This window comes from Rutidosis leptorrhynchoides, chromosome 2 (genome assembly GCF_046630445.1).
Source record: "Rutidosis leptorrhynchoides isolate AG116_Rl617_1_P2 chromosome 2, CSIRO_AGI_Rlap_v1, whole genome shotgun sequence".
Classification (NCBI taxonomy): domain Eukaryota; kingdom Viridiplantae; phylum Streptophyta; class Magnoliopsida; order Asterales; family Asteraceae; genus Rutidosis; species Rutidosis leptorrhynchoides.
The window spans coordinates 469,846,390-469,862,382 of NC_092334.1; the positions used below are offsets into that span (position 1 = coordinate 469,846,390).

Genomic DNA, 15,993 nt, shown 5'->3' on the forward strand with positions numbered 1-15,993 from the left:
TCTTCCGTGTCTTTATATTGCTATATGCATCGATATATACGTTTTATAATTTTTGGGTGGTTGTTGGGTTTTATATCTTCCTTTATATTTTAAAGCCCCTGCTTTTGTCTTCTATAATCATTGACATCCAAGTTAATGCTCCCTTCTATTTGCTGCGATTTATACTCCAATTTCTGTTTTGGAGTTTTGTCCTTTCGTTTCTTCTTCTTGCGATTAAGCAACGTTTGTAATGGTCCAGTATTTGCAGATATGAATTTCAGAATGAACATAGTTAATGTTCTAAGAAGGAAATGGTAATGGCACGATCTTGATTTGTTAATTTACCAGAATACCCTGAAAAGACCGAATCATCAAGAAAATATATTCTTGATATTTTTAGAGATTAAATAGAATACAAGAGTCGTGTAACATGGAACATGATGACGGCATGGTCTGTGAATCATCATGTCCCATTAGAAACTCAGCATGACTTACTGTAATATAATCACGTTGATCAAGTGTTATTATATTATACTAACTCATGCTTCAGTTCCCAACACTACTTCAAAACATTCATAATTTAAACTCGAAAGTTTATAGAATATAGAAACTAATAGTTTCTTATATGATGTAACACTGATAGCGCAAAGAGATAAATGACTTCAGATAAGATTAGTTGTGAAAATATCTTCAGAAATATCGCGGATATTTATAATGAAAGATATGATAATATCTTAGAATTTCTAATATTGATGGATGATGATGAAGATTTGTCTGTAAAGGTTTAGAATAAAGAGTAAGGTATTCGTTAATGACTTTAGCAGGCACTGAATCATTTGGATTCTTTGAAGGCAGATTTAGTCTTTGTGATTTGTCCACAGCCTCCTTCATAGTCTGTTCAATCCGTTTTCCAGTTCCAAACCTTCTCTTTTTCTCAGCTTTACCACCTTACTATTCTTTGTCATCAAACTTTTTACTGTTAAGATCGTTTACAGTTTTTGATGCTTCGTCAGCATTTCAAGAACTAGTTTGCAGTTCAGAATATTTTTCAGAACTTCACATTCAAAGTATGTAAGTCCAGGAGATAGACGTTTTACGTACACATATAACTGTTGGCGTAGACATGCTGCGAGATTTCAAAATACTGGTTACTGTTTTTCGATGATTCGTATGACAATTCTCTTTACAAGATGCGAATGAGTAAATGATGTGATTTCAATAAATATAATGATTTTTCGAAAAGTCAAAGATAATTGAAGTTGTTGGTAAGTTTATTACTAAGGTGGCGAGATATGAAAGGTCCCCAGTAACGATGACGAAAGGGCAATGTATCTATCGAGGTTATAATAAGACTAGTTCGACTGAAAAGTCGAAGTTGACTTGCTGGAGCTGTGACAAAACTGTCTACTTTGAAAAGGAATTGAAAAGTCATTTTAGCTAATAAATGCCAAAGGGTCTGACACGGATACGCGTCGAACTATGACTTTGGCTTCGAGAGCTTTTTAGGTACATAAATGTGGGTAATATGTGATTGGATCATCATCTCGATTGTTCATTGTTTGAAGTGTCTTCGAAAACTTCGGAGAGTTTGAACACAGTTTGTAATCGTTAATATACATATGATGTTCTAACACGGTTTTGAAGTCAAAGTATAGCTTTGAAAGATGTAGGAATCTAAGAGTGATGTCTTCTGTTAAATCATGACTTGGATTTTGATTTGTCAAAATCAGAAAGCGTAATCAAATTTGGGTGAGAATGGTTGTTTTGATTTCTATACAAGAATGTATATTGTTGTGAGATTTTGAGAGTATAGTTGATGATTTCCTTAATCAGATTCGAAAAATGTAATATATTAATTGTGAATTTATATATCTCTCGGGTATTACCTACCCGTTAAAAAAAAATTTCACAATTAATATTTTGTACAACAGAATTTTATTACTGTCTTTATGAAAATATATATGTGCATATTTTCTTTAGATGTAACATAGATTTAATGAGTTAATATTAAATTAAACTCATTTGATTTACGGTTGAAACTAGAACTGAATAATCCCTAAAGACTTTAGAAATTACATAACTTTTACGGAGTATTTATTCAATAAAATTGAAATTATGAATTAATACTTCGTTATTTGTTGGTGTTTGTAACCCTTGCACTATATTCTCTAAAGCCACTACTCGAGCGCGAAGCTCGTTGACTTCTTCTATTACATCGGGGTGATTGTCGATTCGGACGAGCGGATAAATAAAATCTAGAATTTGATGTAGTATATAATCGTGACGAGATACTCTGAAAATGAGAGAGAAAATGGTGTTTCAGACCGGTTCGCTGGTAAGTGCTTCAGGTTCATCGCCAAGAGGGCAATGTGGTGGATGGAAGGGATCACCTTCTTCTTGTCTCCAATTATTGAGGAGGCTACGAACCTATCCTCAATTCATTCATAATAGATGATGGCTAATTGGTTGATCCATTCCGGTCACACTGCTTTCGGAGCTTGAGTGGGATTCCATATCGGAATTCGAGGGACTTGAACTAATGACGAATTCCATTTTGTTCGATTGAATAAAGAATTTTTCGATATGAAATGATTTTTCGGCTATCGGGTGGTATTCTAATTACATAGAATATCTATATATATAGCGCAAAAGATTTCGTAGATTACGGAGGAAATTACGGGATATGTCAGGCAAAGTTTACAGTAACAGATACGCTAAGATATGGATTAGCAGATACGCTAAGACATGAATTTTGTCTATACACTATTCATGCAATCAATGCAGTAAGACGTGTCTAGACTAAGAATGATAAGCAGGCAATTTCCGACAAAAATGATAAGCAAAACTTTTGACATGCAGACACGGTCGAAGTCCAGGCTCATTAATGCATCCTAACGACTATCAGTCAGACACACTAATGCAGACCTGGTTCGCTAAGACCACCGCTCTGATACCAACTGAAAGGACCCGTTCATATACATTATAAACGATTCACAATAGTTGATTACATCGCGAGGTATTTTGACCTCTATATGATACATTTTACAAACATTGCATTCGTTTTTAAAAGACAAACTTTCTTTACAACGAAAGTTGACGGAATGCACACCATTTCATAATACATCCAACTATAATTGACATAATAATAATCTTGATGAACTCAATGACTCGAATGCAACGTCTTTCAAAATATGCCATGAATGACTCCAAGTAATATCCTTAAAATGAGCTAATGCACAGCGGAAGATTTCTTTAATACCTGAGAATAAACATGCTTTAAAGTGTCAACCAAAAGGTTGGTGAGTTCATAGGTTTATCATAATAATCATTTCAATATATTAAAAGACCACAAGATTTCCGTTTATAAATATATGTACACTCGCAAGTGTATAAAAGTATTCTATAAGTTGTAGGCACCCGGTAACAAGCCTTAACGTTCATGTTTTACCCTCTGAAGTACACCAGATCAGGTGTGTTTAAAATAACCTCGAAGTACTAAAGCATCCCATAGTCAGGATGGGGTTTGTCAGGCCCAATAGATCTATCTTTAGGATTCGCGCCTACCGTACATAGACAAGTAGTTTAATGTTACCAAGCTAAGGGTATATTTCTGTTTTAAACCCACGTAGAATTAGTTTTAGTACTTGTGCCTATTTCGTAAAACATTTATAAAAAACAGCGCATGTATTCTCAGTCCCAAAAATATATATAAAAGGGAGCAAATGAAACTCACTATACTGTATTTCGTAGTAAAAATACATATAACGTCATTTAACAAGTGCAAGGTTGGCCTCGGATTCACGAACGTATCAATATTGAGATTCAATATTGCAAGAAAGTACGTAGACACAACGGAGATGATAAAAACTAGATTGACCTCACGAGCATACCCATGAACCATACCCATCACCTCCATAGCTATAACCCATAATTTCCTTAGCTTCGACTCATTCAAAAAACTATTTTGAAATCACTCGGACATCACTCCGTCGTAATATTTTATGTATACTAATAATATCTTGAAATAATATAGAGCAAATATATATATATATATATATATATATATATATATATATATATATATATATATATATATATATATATATATATATATATATATATATATATATATATGTAAATCGATTGAGAGAGTTTAGAGAAATATATTTTCAAGTTTCTATGAAATAATGAAACCTATTGAATTCTATTTATAATAGATTTTTGAATTATTAAAGTGAATTATTAAAGTATGAATTATTAAAGTGAATTATTAAAGTATGAATTATTAAAGTGAATTATTAAAGTATGAATTATTAAAGTGAATTATTAAAGTATGAATTATTAAAGTAAATTATTAAAGTATGAATTATTAAAGTGAATTATTAAAGTATGAATTATTAAAGTATGAATTATTAAAGTGAATTATTAAAGTTAAAGTAAAGGTAAAGTAAAGTAAAGGTAAAGTTAAAGTATAGTAAAAATATAAAAACTATGTATGTATAATACGTGTATAAATATATATAATATTAATTTAAATCGTTATATATATTTAATGAAATAAAATATAAATATCGTTATATTTATTATACTGGTTAAGTAATGAGTTGTCAAAAGTGATTCTAGATATTTATAAAAGTTATATACGTTTTAATAATAAAGTTATTTTTAAACTGAAAACGTTTTTGTACGTTTGAAAATAGATTAATAGAATATTATTGAAACCAATTCTCCAATAGTTTTTGTCTAACTTTCGTAAATGACACTTTTTATTTTTATTTATAAATAGCTTTACAAATATATCGTTAAGAGGAATAGATTTCTCAAATCATAGTGGACCTCTCAACAGAGACTTGTAATCATAATTCAATATTTCTGATAATTCAATCATTTAATATATATATTTTTTAATTTCGTCGATAATCATATTGAAACAAATACATTCATATAAAGCATTATACTTTTAAATACTTTGTTGACATTTTCAATTTATAACATATACACATATACATACATATTCATATATGTTCATTTAATGGTTCGTGAATCATTGGAATTTGGTCAAGGTTTAAATGAATGTATAAACATAGTTTAAAATCCTTGAGATTTAACTTAACAAACATTGCTTATCGTGTCAGAATAATATAAAGATAAAGTTTAAATTTAGTCGAAAATTTCCGGGTCGTCACATATATGTACATAGATATATATATATAACCAAATTATATAATACATATATATATATATATATGTCAATACATAAAATACAGAATTATATATATATGCATACATATACAGATATAAATGTATATATATACGGATTTGTGTATAAATGAGAGAAATTTCATACGTATTCCGTTTTCAATTGTTTTCCAACTATTGTTGATTGGTTTTCCAGTCTAGAATTCGTACAAATCAGTGTTATATCATGAACAAATCCAAGAGAGTTGTTAGCAGTCAAATCCATTCCTTGTCTGTTCTTAATTTCTTTCTGATTAAACACAGAACAAACGAAACCAAACTGAAACCAACAATTTCTTTGAGTTACTAACAAATTCATCCAATACCGTATCACCCTTATCAATTACAATCACTCGAAAATTGTTTAAAATATCACATTAAACAGAAAAAGCAGATAAAACCTCGATTGCCCCTGTTCGTGTCTCCCTTTTATTCTTAATCCAAATTCGAACCAAATTTCTAAAACTAAGAATGCAGTTTCGTTAGGATTCTTCCACACAAACTATCTGGAAAAGCTCATGTCTCAATTCTTCTTATCAGGGTTCAATTTCGAGGTCAAAGTTTTCGAGTCAAAAGTCAAACCGATCGTTCTTGATGAAATTTGAGTTTTTTTTTAAGTTTTAAGTTGAACTGATGATTGATAAAGTTTATATGAATGGATTAAATACTTTTTCATGTTATGATCAGAGTCTGAAACATTCTAAAATCTTGAGATTGAATTCGAGTTTATAGTTGTTCTTCAGGTGCTGTAACAGTTATTAATTTTTGTTTATTTCCTGTTTTAATTAATCTGACTACTTACAACTGATAGTCTTACTTCGAGTAAATGTTATAAAATATGTTAATTCATTATTGAATTGGGATTGAACCCGGGTCGACTGGTTTCAATGGAAGGAGATGAAGGATAGGGGAAAACATATCATGATGGTTTATATATATTACAGGGTAGTTTGAATCAGAAAACGGGCACAGCCCAGATGGTTATGAGTGTCTTCTGGTGTTTGAGAGGTCACGGGTTCGAGCCCGGTGCGAGGCGGTTTTTGTTTTTATAAGTTTTGGAAGGTATATCTCATTACCAAAATTATTATTAATATTATTATTGTTATTCTAATTTGAATTATAACTATTAATGTTATTATTTAACACTTATTATTATTAATATGATTATAGTAAGTATCATTATTATTATTATTATTATTACTGTTATTACTGATATTATTATCCTTACCAAGTATTATTATTTAGTATTATTGTTATTATCACTAAATATTATTATTATTAGGAGTATTATTAATATAAGTATTATTATTATCATTATTATTAACTAAAAATTATCATGTTATTAAGATTAACATTATTAGTTAAATTATTATTTTTATCATTATTAGTATTATTATATTAATCATTATTATTATTATGTATTATTATCAATTTTATGGTTTTCATTATAAAAATAAAAAATAAAACAACTTATTAGTATTATTATTATTAAAGATTATCATTATCATTTTATTATTAGTATTATCATTATTAATAAAGTTATTATTACTATTAGTAAATCCTTATTTTCAAAAAGATCATTTTAACGAATAACTATATATAACATATAATCAAAGATATAATATAAGTACACGTTTTAAATGGAATCTAGTATAAATTCTATATAACTACAAATATATAAATACTATATATTAATAAATGAAATTATGTGATTTCCATTATATGTTTTACTAGATATACAAATGATATAGGTTCGTGAATCCGAGGCCAACCTTACACTTGTTCAATGATGTTATATGTATTTTTACTACGAAATACAGTATGGTGAGTTATAGTCCCACTTTTAAAATCTAATATTTTTGGGATGAGAATACATGCAGGTTTTATAAATGATTTACAAAATAGACACAAGTACGTGAAACTACATTCTATGGTTGAATTATCGAAATCGAATATGCCCCTTTTTATTAAGTCTGGTAATCTAAGAATTAGGGAACAGACACCCTAATTGACGCGAATCCTAAAGATAGATCTATCGGGCCCAACAAGCCCCATCCAAAGTACCGAATGCTTTAGTACTTCGAAATTTATATCATGTCCGAAGGAGGATCCCTGAATGATGGGGATATTCTTATATGCATATTGTGAATGTCGGTTACCAGGTGTTCACCATATGAATGATATTTTTGTCTCTATGCATGGGACGTTTATTTATGAAAAATGAAAATCTTGTGGTCTATTAAAATGATGGAATGATTATTTAAGTTAAACTAATGAACTCACCAACCTTTTGGTTGACACTTTAAAGCATGTTTATTCTCAGGTATTAAAGAAATCTTCCGCTGTGCATTTGCTCGTATTAGAGATGTTAATTGGAGTCATTCATGATATATTTCAAAAGACGTTGCATTTGAGTCGTCGAGTTCATCAAGATTATTATTAAGTCAATTATAGTTGGATATATTATGAAATGGTATGCATGTCGTCAACTTTCGATGTAAAGCAAGTTTGTCTTTTAAAAACGAATGCAATGTTTGTAAGATGTATCATATAGAGGTCAAGTACCTCGCAATGAAATCAACTATTGTGAGTTGTTTGTAATCGATATGGACTTTGTCCAGATGGATTAGGACGGGTCGCTACATGTTGAATTAGTGAAATTGTTGCTGGTGTATTGTCTTCCTCGTCCCTTATTGAAACCACCACGACCACGATGATTACCCCTATTAGATCCACGATGATTACCCCGATTGTATTAACCCGAATAATGCTGATTTCTGGCTGGATTTAAAGAGGGTTTTGCGGTATCTGGATTCTAAGTGGTGGATACTAGTGCGGTACCAGAAACTGCAGCCGAGTGAGATGCCTGCTTTGCTTTTCGAGATTCTTCAAGGATTAGCTTGGATCATGCTTCATTAAAACAAGCTAATTGTTCCATGTGATTAATATGAGACGCAATGGTTTCATACGCCTCATTCAGACCGGTGACCATTTGGAGTACCAATTGCTCGTTTTCAATTTTAGGGCCAACATTGGATAACTGATCGGCTACAACTTTAAATTCTTGACAATAAGAAGATATGTTATATAGATCATCAAGGCGAATGTTATTGAACCTGTGCTGAAGACGGACTTTGCGGGTATGGAGATTGGCATGAAAAGATTTTTCAAACGTTCCCAAGTGTCTTGGGTTGTATAATTCCGGCTTCGTAATTGTGGACAACAGATCTCCAGAATTTGTTTCATATATCCATTGCAATACAATGTCATATAGTCTTGCCCAAGTTTTGGTTGTAGAGGATGGGACTGCGGTGGTGTCTGAAGTAGCAGAATTGGAAGAAAAGGTTGCTTGAGGGATGATGTGATCAATAATCAGAAAAGCACGACAGTGAATTTTAAATAACTATTGCCCATGACTCATACTTGTTGTTGTCCATCTCAAGGGTGATTGGAATAAAATTTCGAGTATTTTTTACAGTAACTGCAGGATGGTGAATGTTTGGATTTTGCTATTTGTAGATAAAGAATAAGAGAAAGATAAAAGGATTGCGGATGATTATTAGAGAGAGTGAGAAGAAGATCAATTTGGCTTACTGATACCATGAAGAATGTTAAACCGTGATTGTTTCATTAACCTCAATTGGTTTAAATACAAGGTACAAGACTTATCCTCCAAGCATACAATCCTAACAACCATCCCTTTATTTATGGGATTGGTTTTACATATCAATCAATTCCAAATTTATATATATACATTTATACAAACATATACTATCAAATATTATGTAAATACATATCGGCTACTACCTCTCTATCATGGAGTTTCCATCTCAGGCGATATTGATTTTGTCTATATCACTTTTCATATATCTATTATTTCTTATTACGATTTGTAGATGATTTTCGTATATATATTTATATATTATTTCAATTAGGGTTTTTGATAATTTTTAAATTTTTTGTTCGATTTTGTCTTATGAAACTATAAGTCATATTACTCTATATATCTAAAAGGCATAGAAGCAATGAATAGTGAACTTCATAAGGTTCACAAACTTATAACAAACTTTTGTTTTTTAAAATTCAACCGCACACTTTATAATAGTTAACTTTATAGCTTCTATAAACTTACCACAAACTTTTCACATTTTATAATTTAACCATAAAACATCTCATTCATTATAAATCGACCACATAATTATACCTATACACTAAAAGGTAAAACCTTATAAATAGTGAACTTTATGGTTTCAATAATTTTACAACAAACTTTCAATATTCCGTAATTCAACCACAACCATTATTATTATTATGGTTTAACTTTACGTTTATTAGAAATCAAACACATAACATTTCATTTACTAAGAATCAACCACATAACTTTTCACTTATTACAAATCGTTAATGTTGCTATTATTAATATAATTGTTTGATTCCTTTTATACTTTGAGTTTTTTTTTACCGATTTCAGTTTATGTCATTTGCTTTTATTTTTTTCTTTACTTTTCATAATCGAATTTAGCTAACGATCGTCCGCCGCATCGCGAGGGCGCCACAACTAGTTTTGACTATATAAAATACAGATTTAGAATCACATTAACTTTTAAGTTTTAACAGTCAACTAGGATGATGTTATTGCTGCCATTGTAACGACATATGTTGCACAACGAGTTTGGAACGCATGATATATGATTTTGATTATGTTCCTAGTTCATTAATGAATATGTTTCATTAATGTATGTCGTTGAAAACACAAGTTTCCAATAAGTTAACTTTTTTTTTTTTTTTACTTATTTACATTTTTGATTAAAAAAAATATATTGAAAGTACATCATGATTCTGGCCATTTCACAACAATTACTCCCTAATACCGAGTGGCGACTTTAAGTGAATGTTGGTGATTTTAGTGTCATCCAACGTACATTTTAGTTAGTTGCGATTTACTTGAATGCAGGTGTTAGCTAGCTATACTTACCAACGGGTTCGGAGAGTGTGGAGTACACGCTCGTAAGAGTTGGCTACTAACTGTCGCGTAAAATGCGAGGGTTAAGGGGGCTGCGCCCCCTTGCGGGGTCCAAGGGGCAGCGCCCCTGGCTGAAGGGTTACACCCTTTTGGTATAACCGATTTTCCCGCCAAAACTGAAGGGTTACACCCTTTCGGTTTAACTGTTTTCCTATAAACAGTTTATGAACGTCTTTGTTCATTCATTCTGCATTCATAAAAATCAACAGAAACACACACATATTCTCTAACAATTTGATCAGTGATTTCGTTGCCCAAAACACTGATTGCGTTCTTGTTTGATCCCTGTAAAGATTTCGTGCAACCGTGGCAATCGTAGGGTCGAAATACTTTATAGAGATAGTGATTACACGATTCAAGAACGAATTCGGCAGTTAATTCATACCCAATTTCTAACAGTGAAGACCCGCGGGGTCCCGTGACACCACTAGTTTTTCGAAATTTATCACAAAATTTTTATTTTTTACGTATAGGACACCACTAAATATAATAATGGGACCCCATAAATTTTTAGAGAATATAGTTTAATAGTTTGGGCTACTAAAGTGTTTGAAATTAACCCACTTATGATATGATTTTTATAGTATGAGCCATTGAATATATTAGATATAAAAATAAACAAACCCTTGTCTAATTCCAATTTTAATTCTTTTTGACTTCCTTCTACATAACAATTTTTTACGGTTCTATCTTCGATCCTTCATCCTAGGAATGTCAATGGATTGGATATGGATCGGGTGAGGGCGTGAAGCTATATCCATATCCATTTAGTTTTTGTTCATCCATATCCATTTAAATTTAGTTCATCAATCTATATCCATATCCAATGATTTAAGCGGGTTAATTGATATCCATTGAATATTTAAGAAATCTTACAATATTTTCAAAGATATAATGAAAATAAATGCCGTAATATAACATGACATAAATTACAATTCTTCCACCTGAATGTGTAATGTTTGTCTAAGAATGAACAAAATTTGTTAAATTTACTATTAAACATATATTATGACAAATTACCTGTAATTTTTCTGTAGAGATATACAAGTTTTATTGTGAATACTCATGGTGAATGCATTATATGGTTGCAAGTAAGATGTATATGTAATGGCAAAAAAATTTGTAGTAGTTATTGTATATGAATCCCTAATCTCATCACTCATAACTACCTAACATATTCTTTTTTTAAAGTAATGTGAAACTGCAATTTTACAGCTAATGTTAATGTTATGCGATTCATATTGATAATAGGTTATAAAATTGCAATTTAAAATTGCTACTGTTAAATTGCTACTGTATAGGTCATTAACTAAAATAATATTTTAAAATTGCTACTGTATGGGTCATTGCTACTGTATGTGCCATTACTTGCTACTACATATGAATAACCTTATATTTTGCGAGTATTATTCAATTTTATGTTTGTGTTATGGGCTTCACCCGACCCGACCCGATTTTACCCGACTTGACTCGACACATTCAATATTTTGTGCAAGAAAGTTATCAAATAAATTTTTGGGACCCTATTGAATTTTGATCCTAGAATCGCCACTGCTAATACCTATTATGTTTTCATGGTGAAACGTTCTTTGGAGTTTTTGCAGACGCACCTTTATGGTATACCTCTTAAATAAAGATTACGTATATTTTTCTCTTTCCGAATATTGATAAAAAAGAATCGAAAGGTTATATGCATGTTTTTTTATACTAAAAATGGCATTTTTTGATTCTTGTCAATAGATTTTAGTTCTTCAAATCAACTTTGTATCTTACTTTACTCTTTGATATCCTTAATTGTTGTAGCTAATATATACTCTTATTAACTATTCGTTTAATCACTGAATAATTACTTTTTAGGACATTTTTAATGTGAAGTCCGTGCTTGAGGGAAATTCTGAAATTGTCCTTATGCGGATGATGCAATAATTTTGTCCGATTGGAATAGAGATAGCATTATGAACACTCTTGTGGTTCTTAATGATTTTCATCGCTTTTCGAATTTAAAAATAAATGTTGGAAAGTCTCATCTATATGGCATTGGGGTTCACGAGTTGCAAATAGAGGAGTATGTACAAAAACTTGGTTGTTCAAAAGGAGAGTTTCCATTTGTTTATTTGAGACTTCCGATAGGAGCTAATATGAACTCTATCTCAAATTGGAAAGAGTTGGAAAATCGGTTTCGGAAAAGATTGTCAGGATGGAAAGCTAGTCTTTTATCGATTGGTGGTCGCCTAACACTTGTAAAGACGGTTTTGGGAAGTTTGGGCATATATTATTTATCGTTGTTTAAATGCCCGGAAACAGTGATAAATAACTTAGAAAAATTACGTTCGATTTTTTTTGGGGAGGTTCGGAGAACTCGAAAAAAATGTATTGGGTTAGTTGGAATCAAGTTTTGGCGTCTCATGATAAGGGTGGTCTGGATGTCGGGAGCCTACATGCATTCAACCATGGGTTACTTTTCAAATGGATTTGGAGGTTCGTTTCACAACCGAATGCAATATGGGTGTCGGTAATACAAGTGCTTCATGGGGCTCGTGCGGGTATCGATTTGTCGCCTTTACAACATAAGGGTGTATGGTTCAATATTATTAATACATTTTGTAAGGCAAAAGATAAAGGTATTATTCCGAATCATATATTACATTTCAAAGTTGGTGATGGACGTTCTATACATTTTTGGTTGGACAATTGGAGAGGGGTTGACGCCTTGAAAAATAAATATGGAAGATTGTTTCATTTAGATACGGAGGCAAATTGTTTACTAGCGGATAGATGCAATGATGAAGGGTGGAAATGGTCATGGAATCGTGATATTAGAGCTAGAAATGAAGCTTTATTAAACGATCTAATTGGCAAATTGGGGAATGTAGTAATTTCGCATGGGACAGATTCATGGCATTTGTGTCTAGATGATGACTCGGATTTCACGGTAAGTAATACGCGAGCATATATTGACGATCGGTTGTTACCAACTACCGATGTGTGTACTAGATGGTTGAAGGTATTACTGAGAAAAATTAATATCTTTTTGTGGCGATTGGCGATGGATAGATTACCTACTCGTGTAAATCTAGCTCGGAGAGGTTTGGAAATTGAGGATACCAATTGTGTCTCATGTAATCATAATTTCGAATCCGTACAACATGTATTTTTTGCTTGCAGTGTAGCTTCTGAACTATGGAGGCGAGTTAGAATTTGGCTAGACATCCATTTACCCATTTTCATGGATTGGTCCGAGGTAATGCCTTGGTTCGATAGTTGGCAAGAGAATGAGAAGACCAAACAGAAGGTGTATGTGATCTTTGCAGCTCTACTTTGGCACGTTTGGAGATTTAGAAATAGTATGATTTTTCCCGGCGAAGCTTTGAAGAAATCGTTTTTATTTGATTCTATTTGTAATTTTTCATTTTTTATGGTTTTCAAGTAGAGGCAAAGTTGATGTAAATTGGAATGTTTGGCTTATAAAGCCAGTGTAATCATTGGTTTTAAAGCTCTCTAGCAACTTGCTAGTGGGTGTTATAATAGAAAGTTTGGCTGTTCAGAAAAAAGTTGTGTAGGGAAAGGACCAAGGCATATATATGGAGGACGAACATATATGTATAGATAACCTACTTGAGTATTTACACGCATCAGAACGTTTTCCTTCCCCTGTAGCATTCTATGATGTACGTGAATCTTATATCATAATTATGAAATAAATTTATGAAAGTTAAATATTTTAAACCAGAAATGATGAGTTTACTTTGAGCAGGTCTTTGATCGCATTGGTGTACATATGCTGCAATTTACGTTAGACATATCATCTAAAGTGAGTTTGTTAAGTTGATCACGAATTTGTAAGGTGTGTTATCGTTCTGGTAATACACCTTTGTTTCGCCTACCCTACAATTCCTTGTATACATCGAGATTATATCTCCTTAATGTGTCACGGAGCATAAAAACAGATAGACCAATTGATTGCTTGAATGAATACACTATTAATCTGATCCTATTTTTATGTATGAAAATAGGAAACAGAACTACGTGAAGAAATAGAAGAAATATAGAATAAAGTAAGCCTTTTACTGGTTTCAGCCAAAATTTCACACACTTTGAATGCTATTATCCATCATAATTGTAGATTCTTGCAAATAATGTTGCAAACCTCTTTTATTATTTTTACCACTAAAGAGGTGAACTATATAAATAGGGGTGCAATCAATTCGATCTGAGGAAGATCAAGCTCAACTGAAAAATGATTCAATATTGTTCGAGCTCAACCATAAAGGTTGAACTTTGTTCTATGAGATTTTAACTCTACAAAGTAATTTCATATGTTTTTTAAAAATTAGTTTTTATATTAAAAACCATTCAACATAGAAAGATCAGTATTGAAAAATTAATTTGAAATAATCTTATTACTGTATTATAGAACTTAATTATAATATCATTCATATTGTAGTTACCCTGAATTCAGAAGATGTATACATATTATTAATTAAAGCTCGAATATAGCTTTAGAAGAGTTTTTATATGCTTTAAGCTCGGTTTAATATACTTATGCACAAGCTCAAACTCGACTAAAGTTCGACTTAAGTAAAGGTGTGTCATATTACCATGTCCGATTATCGTTATTCTACTGATATTTGATTGGAAATTTTTGACTTTCAGGGTTTGATTTTGGCGACATGAGTTCATATTTTTTACTACAATTCTTGTACCATACATATAAGATTAGTAAAGGGTCAAAATAGTTGACTCATGTAGTGACCCGAACTTTTCCATGTTTATATATATTAATTGAGATTGATATTTACATGATTAAATGTTTCCAACATGTTAAGCAATCAAACTTGTTAAGACTTGATTAATTGAAATAGGTTTCATATAGACAATTGACCACCCAAGTTGACCGGTGATTCACGAACGTTAAAACTTGTAAAAACTATATGATGACATATATATGGTTATATATATAGTTAACATGATATTATGATAAGTAAACATATCATTAAGTATATTAACAATGAACTACATATGTAAAAACAAGACTACTAACTTAATGGTTTTGAAACGAGACATATATGTAACGATTATCGTTGTAACGACATTTAATGTATATATATCATATTAAGAGATATTAGTACATCATAATATCATGATAATATAATAATTTAAAATCTCTTTTGATATTATAAACATTGGGTTAACAACATTTAACAAGATCGTTAACCTAAAGGTTTCAAAACAACATTTACATGTAACGACTAACGATGACTTAACGACTCAGTTAAAATGTATATACATGTAGTGTTTTAATATGTATTCATACACTTTTGAAAGACTTCAAGACACTTATCAAAATACTTCTACTTAACAAAAATGCTTACAATTACATCCTCGTTCAGTTTCATCAACAATTCTACTCGTATGCACCCGTATTCGTACTCGTACAATACACAGCTTTTAGATGTATGTACTATTGGTATATACACTCCAATGATCAGCTCTTAGCAGCCCATGTGAGTCACCTAACACATGTGGGAACCATCATTTGGCAACTAGCATGAAATATCTCATAAAATTACAAAAATATGAGTAATCATTCATGACTTATTTACATGAAAACAAAATTACATATCCTTTATATCTAATCCATACACCAATGACCAAAAACACCTACAAACACTTTCATTCTTCAATTTTCTTCATCTAATTGATCTCTCTCAAGTTCTATCTTCAAGTTCTAAGTGTTCTTCATAAATTCCAAA

General features: G+C 31.1%; 1 protein-coding gene across 1 annotated transcript; it reads left to right on the forward strand.

The window, feature by feature from the left end:
- The first annotated feature begins 12,608 nt into the window (after positions 1–12,608).
- LOC139889367 (uncharacterized) lies at positions 12,609–13,670 on the forward strand. The gene has a single exon (XM_071872326.1). It carries the CDS (start codon positions 12,609–12,611, stop codon positions 13,668–13,670), a length of 1,062 nt encoding a protein of 353 aa, XP_071728427.1.
- The last annotated feature ends 2,323 nt before the right edge of the window (positions 13,671–15,993 follow it).

What these genes read in the sequence shown, in the direction of transcription:
- LOC139889367 (XM_071872326.1), top strand. Translation starts at nt 12,609, where the DNA reads ATGTATTGGGTTAGTTGGAATCAAGTTTTGGCGTCTCATGATAAGGGT.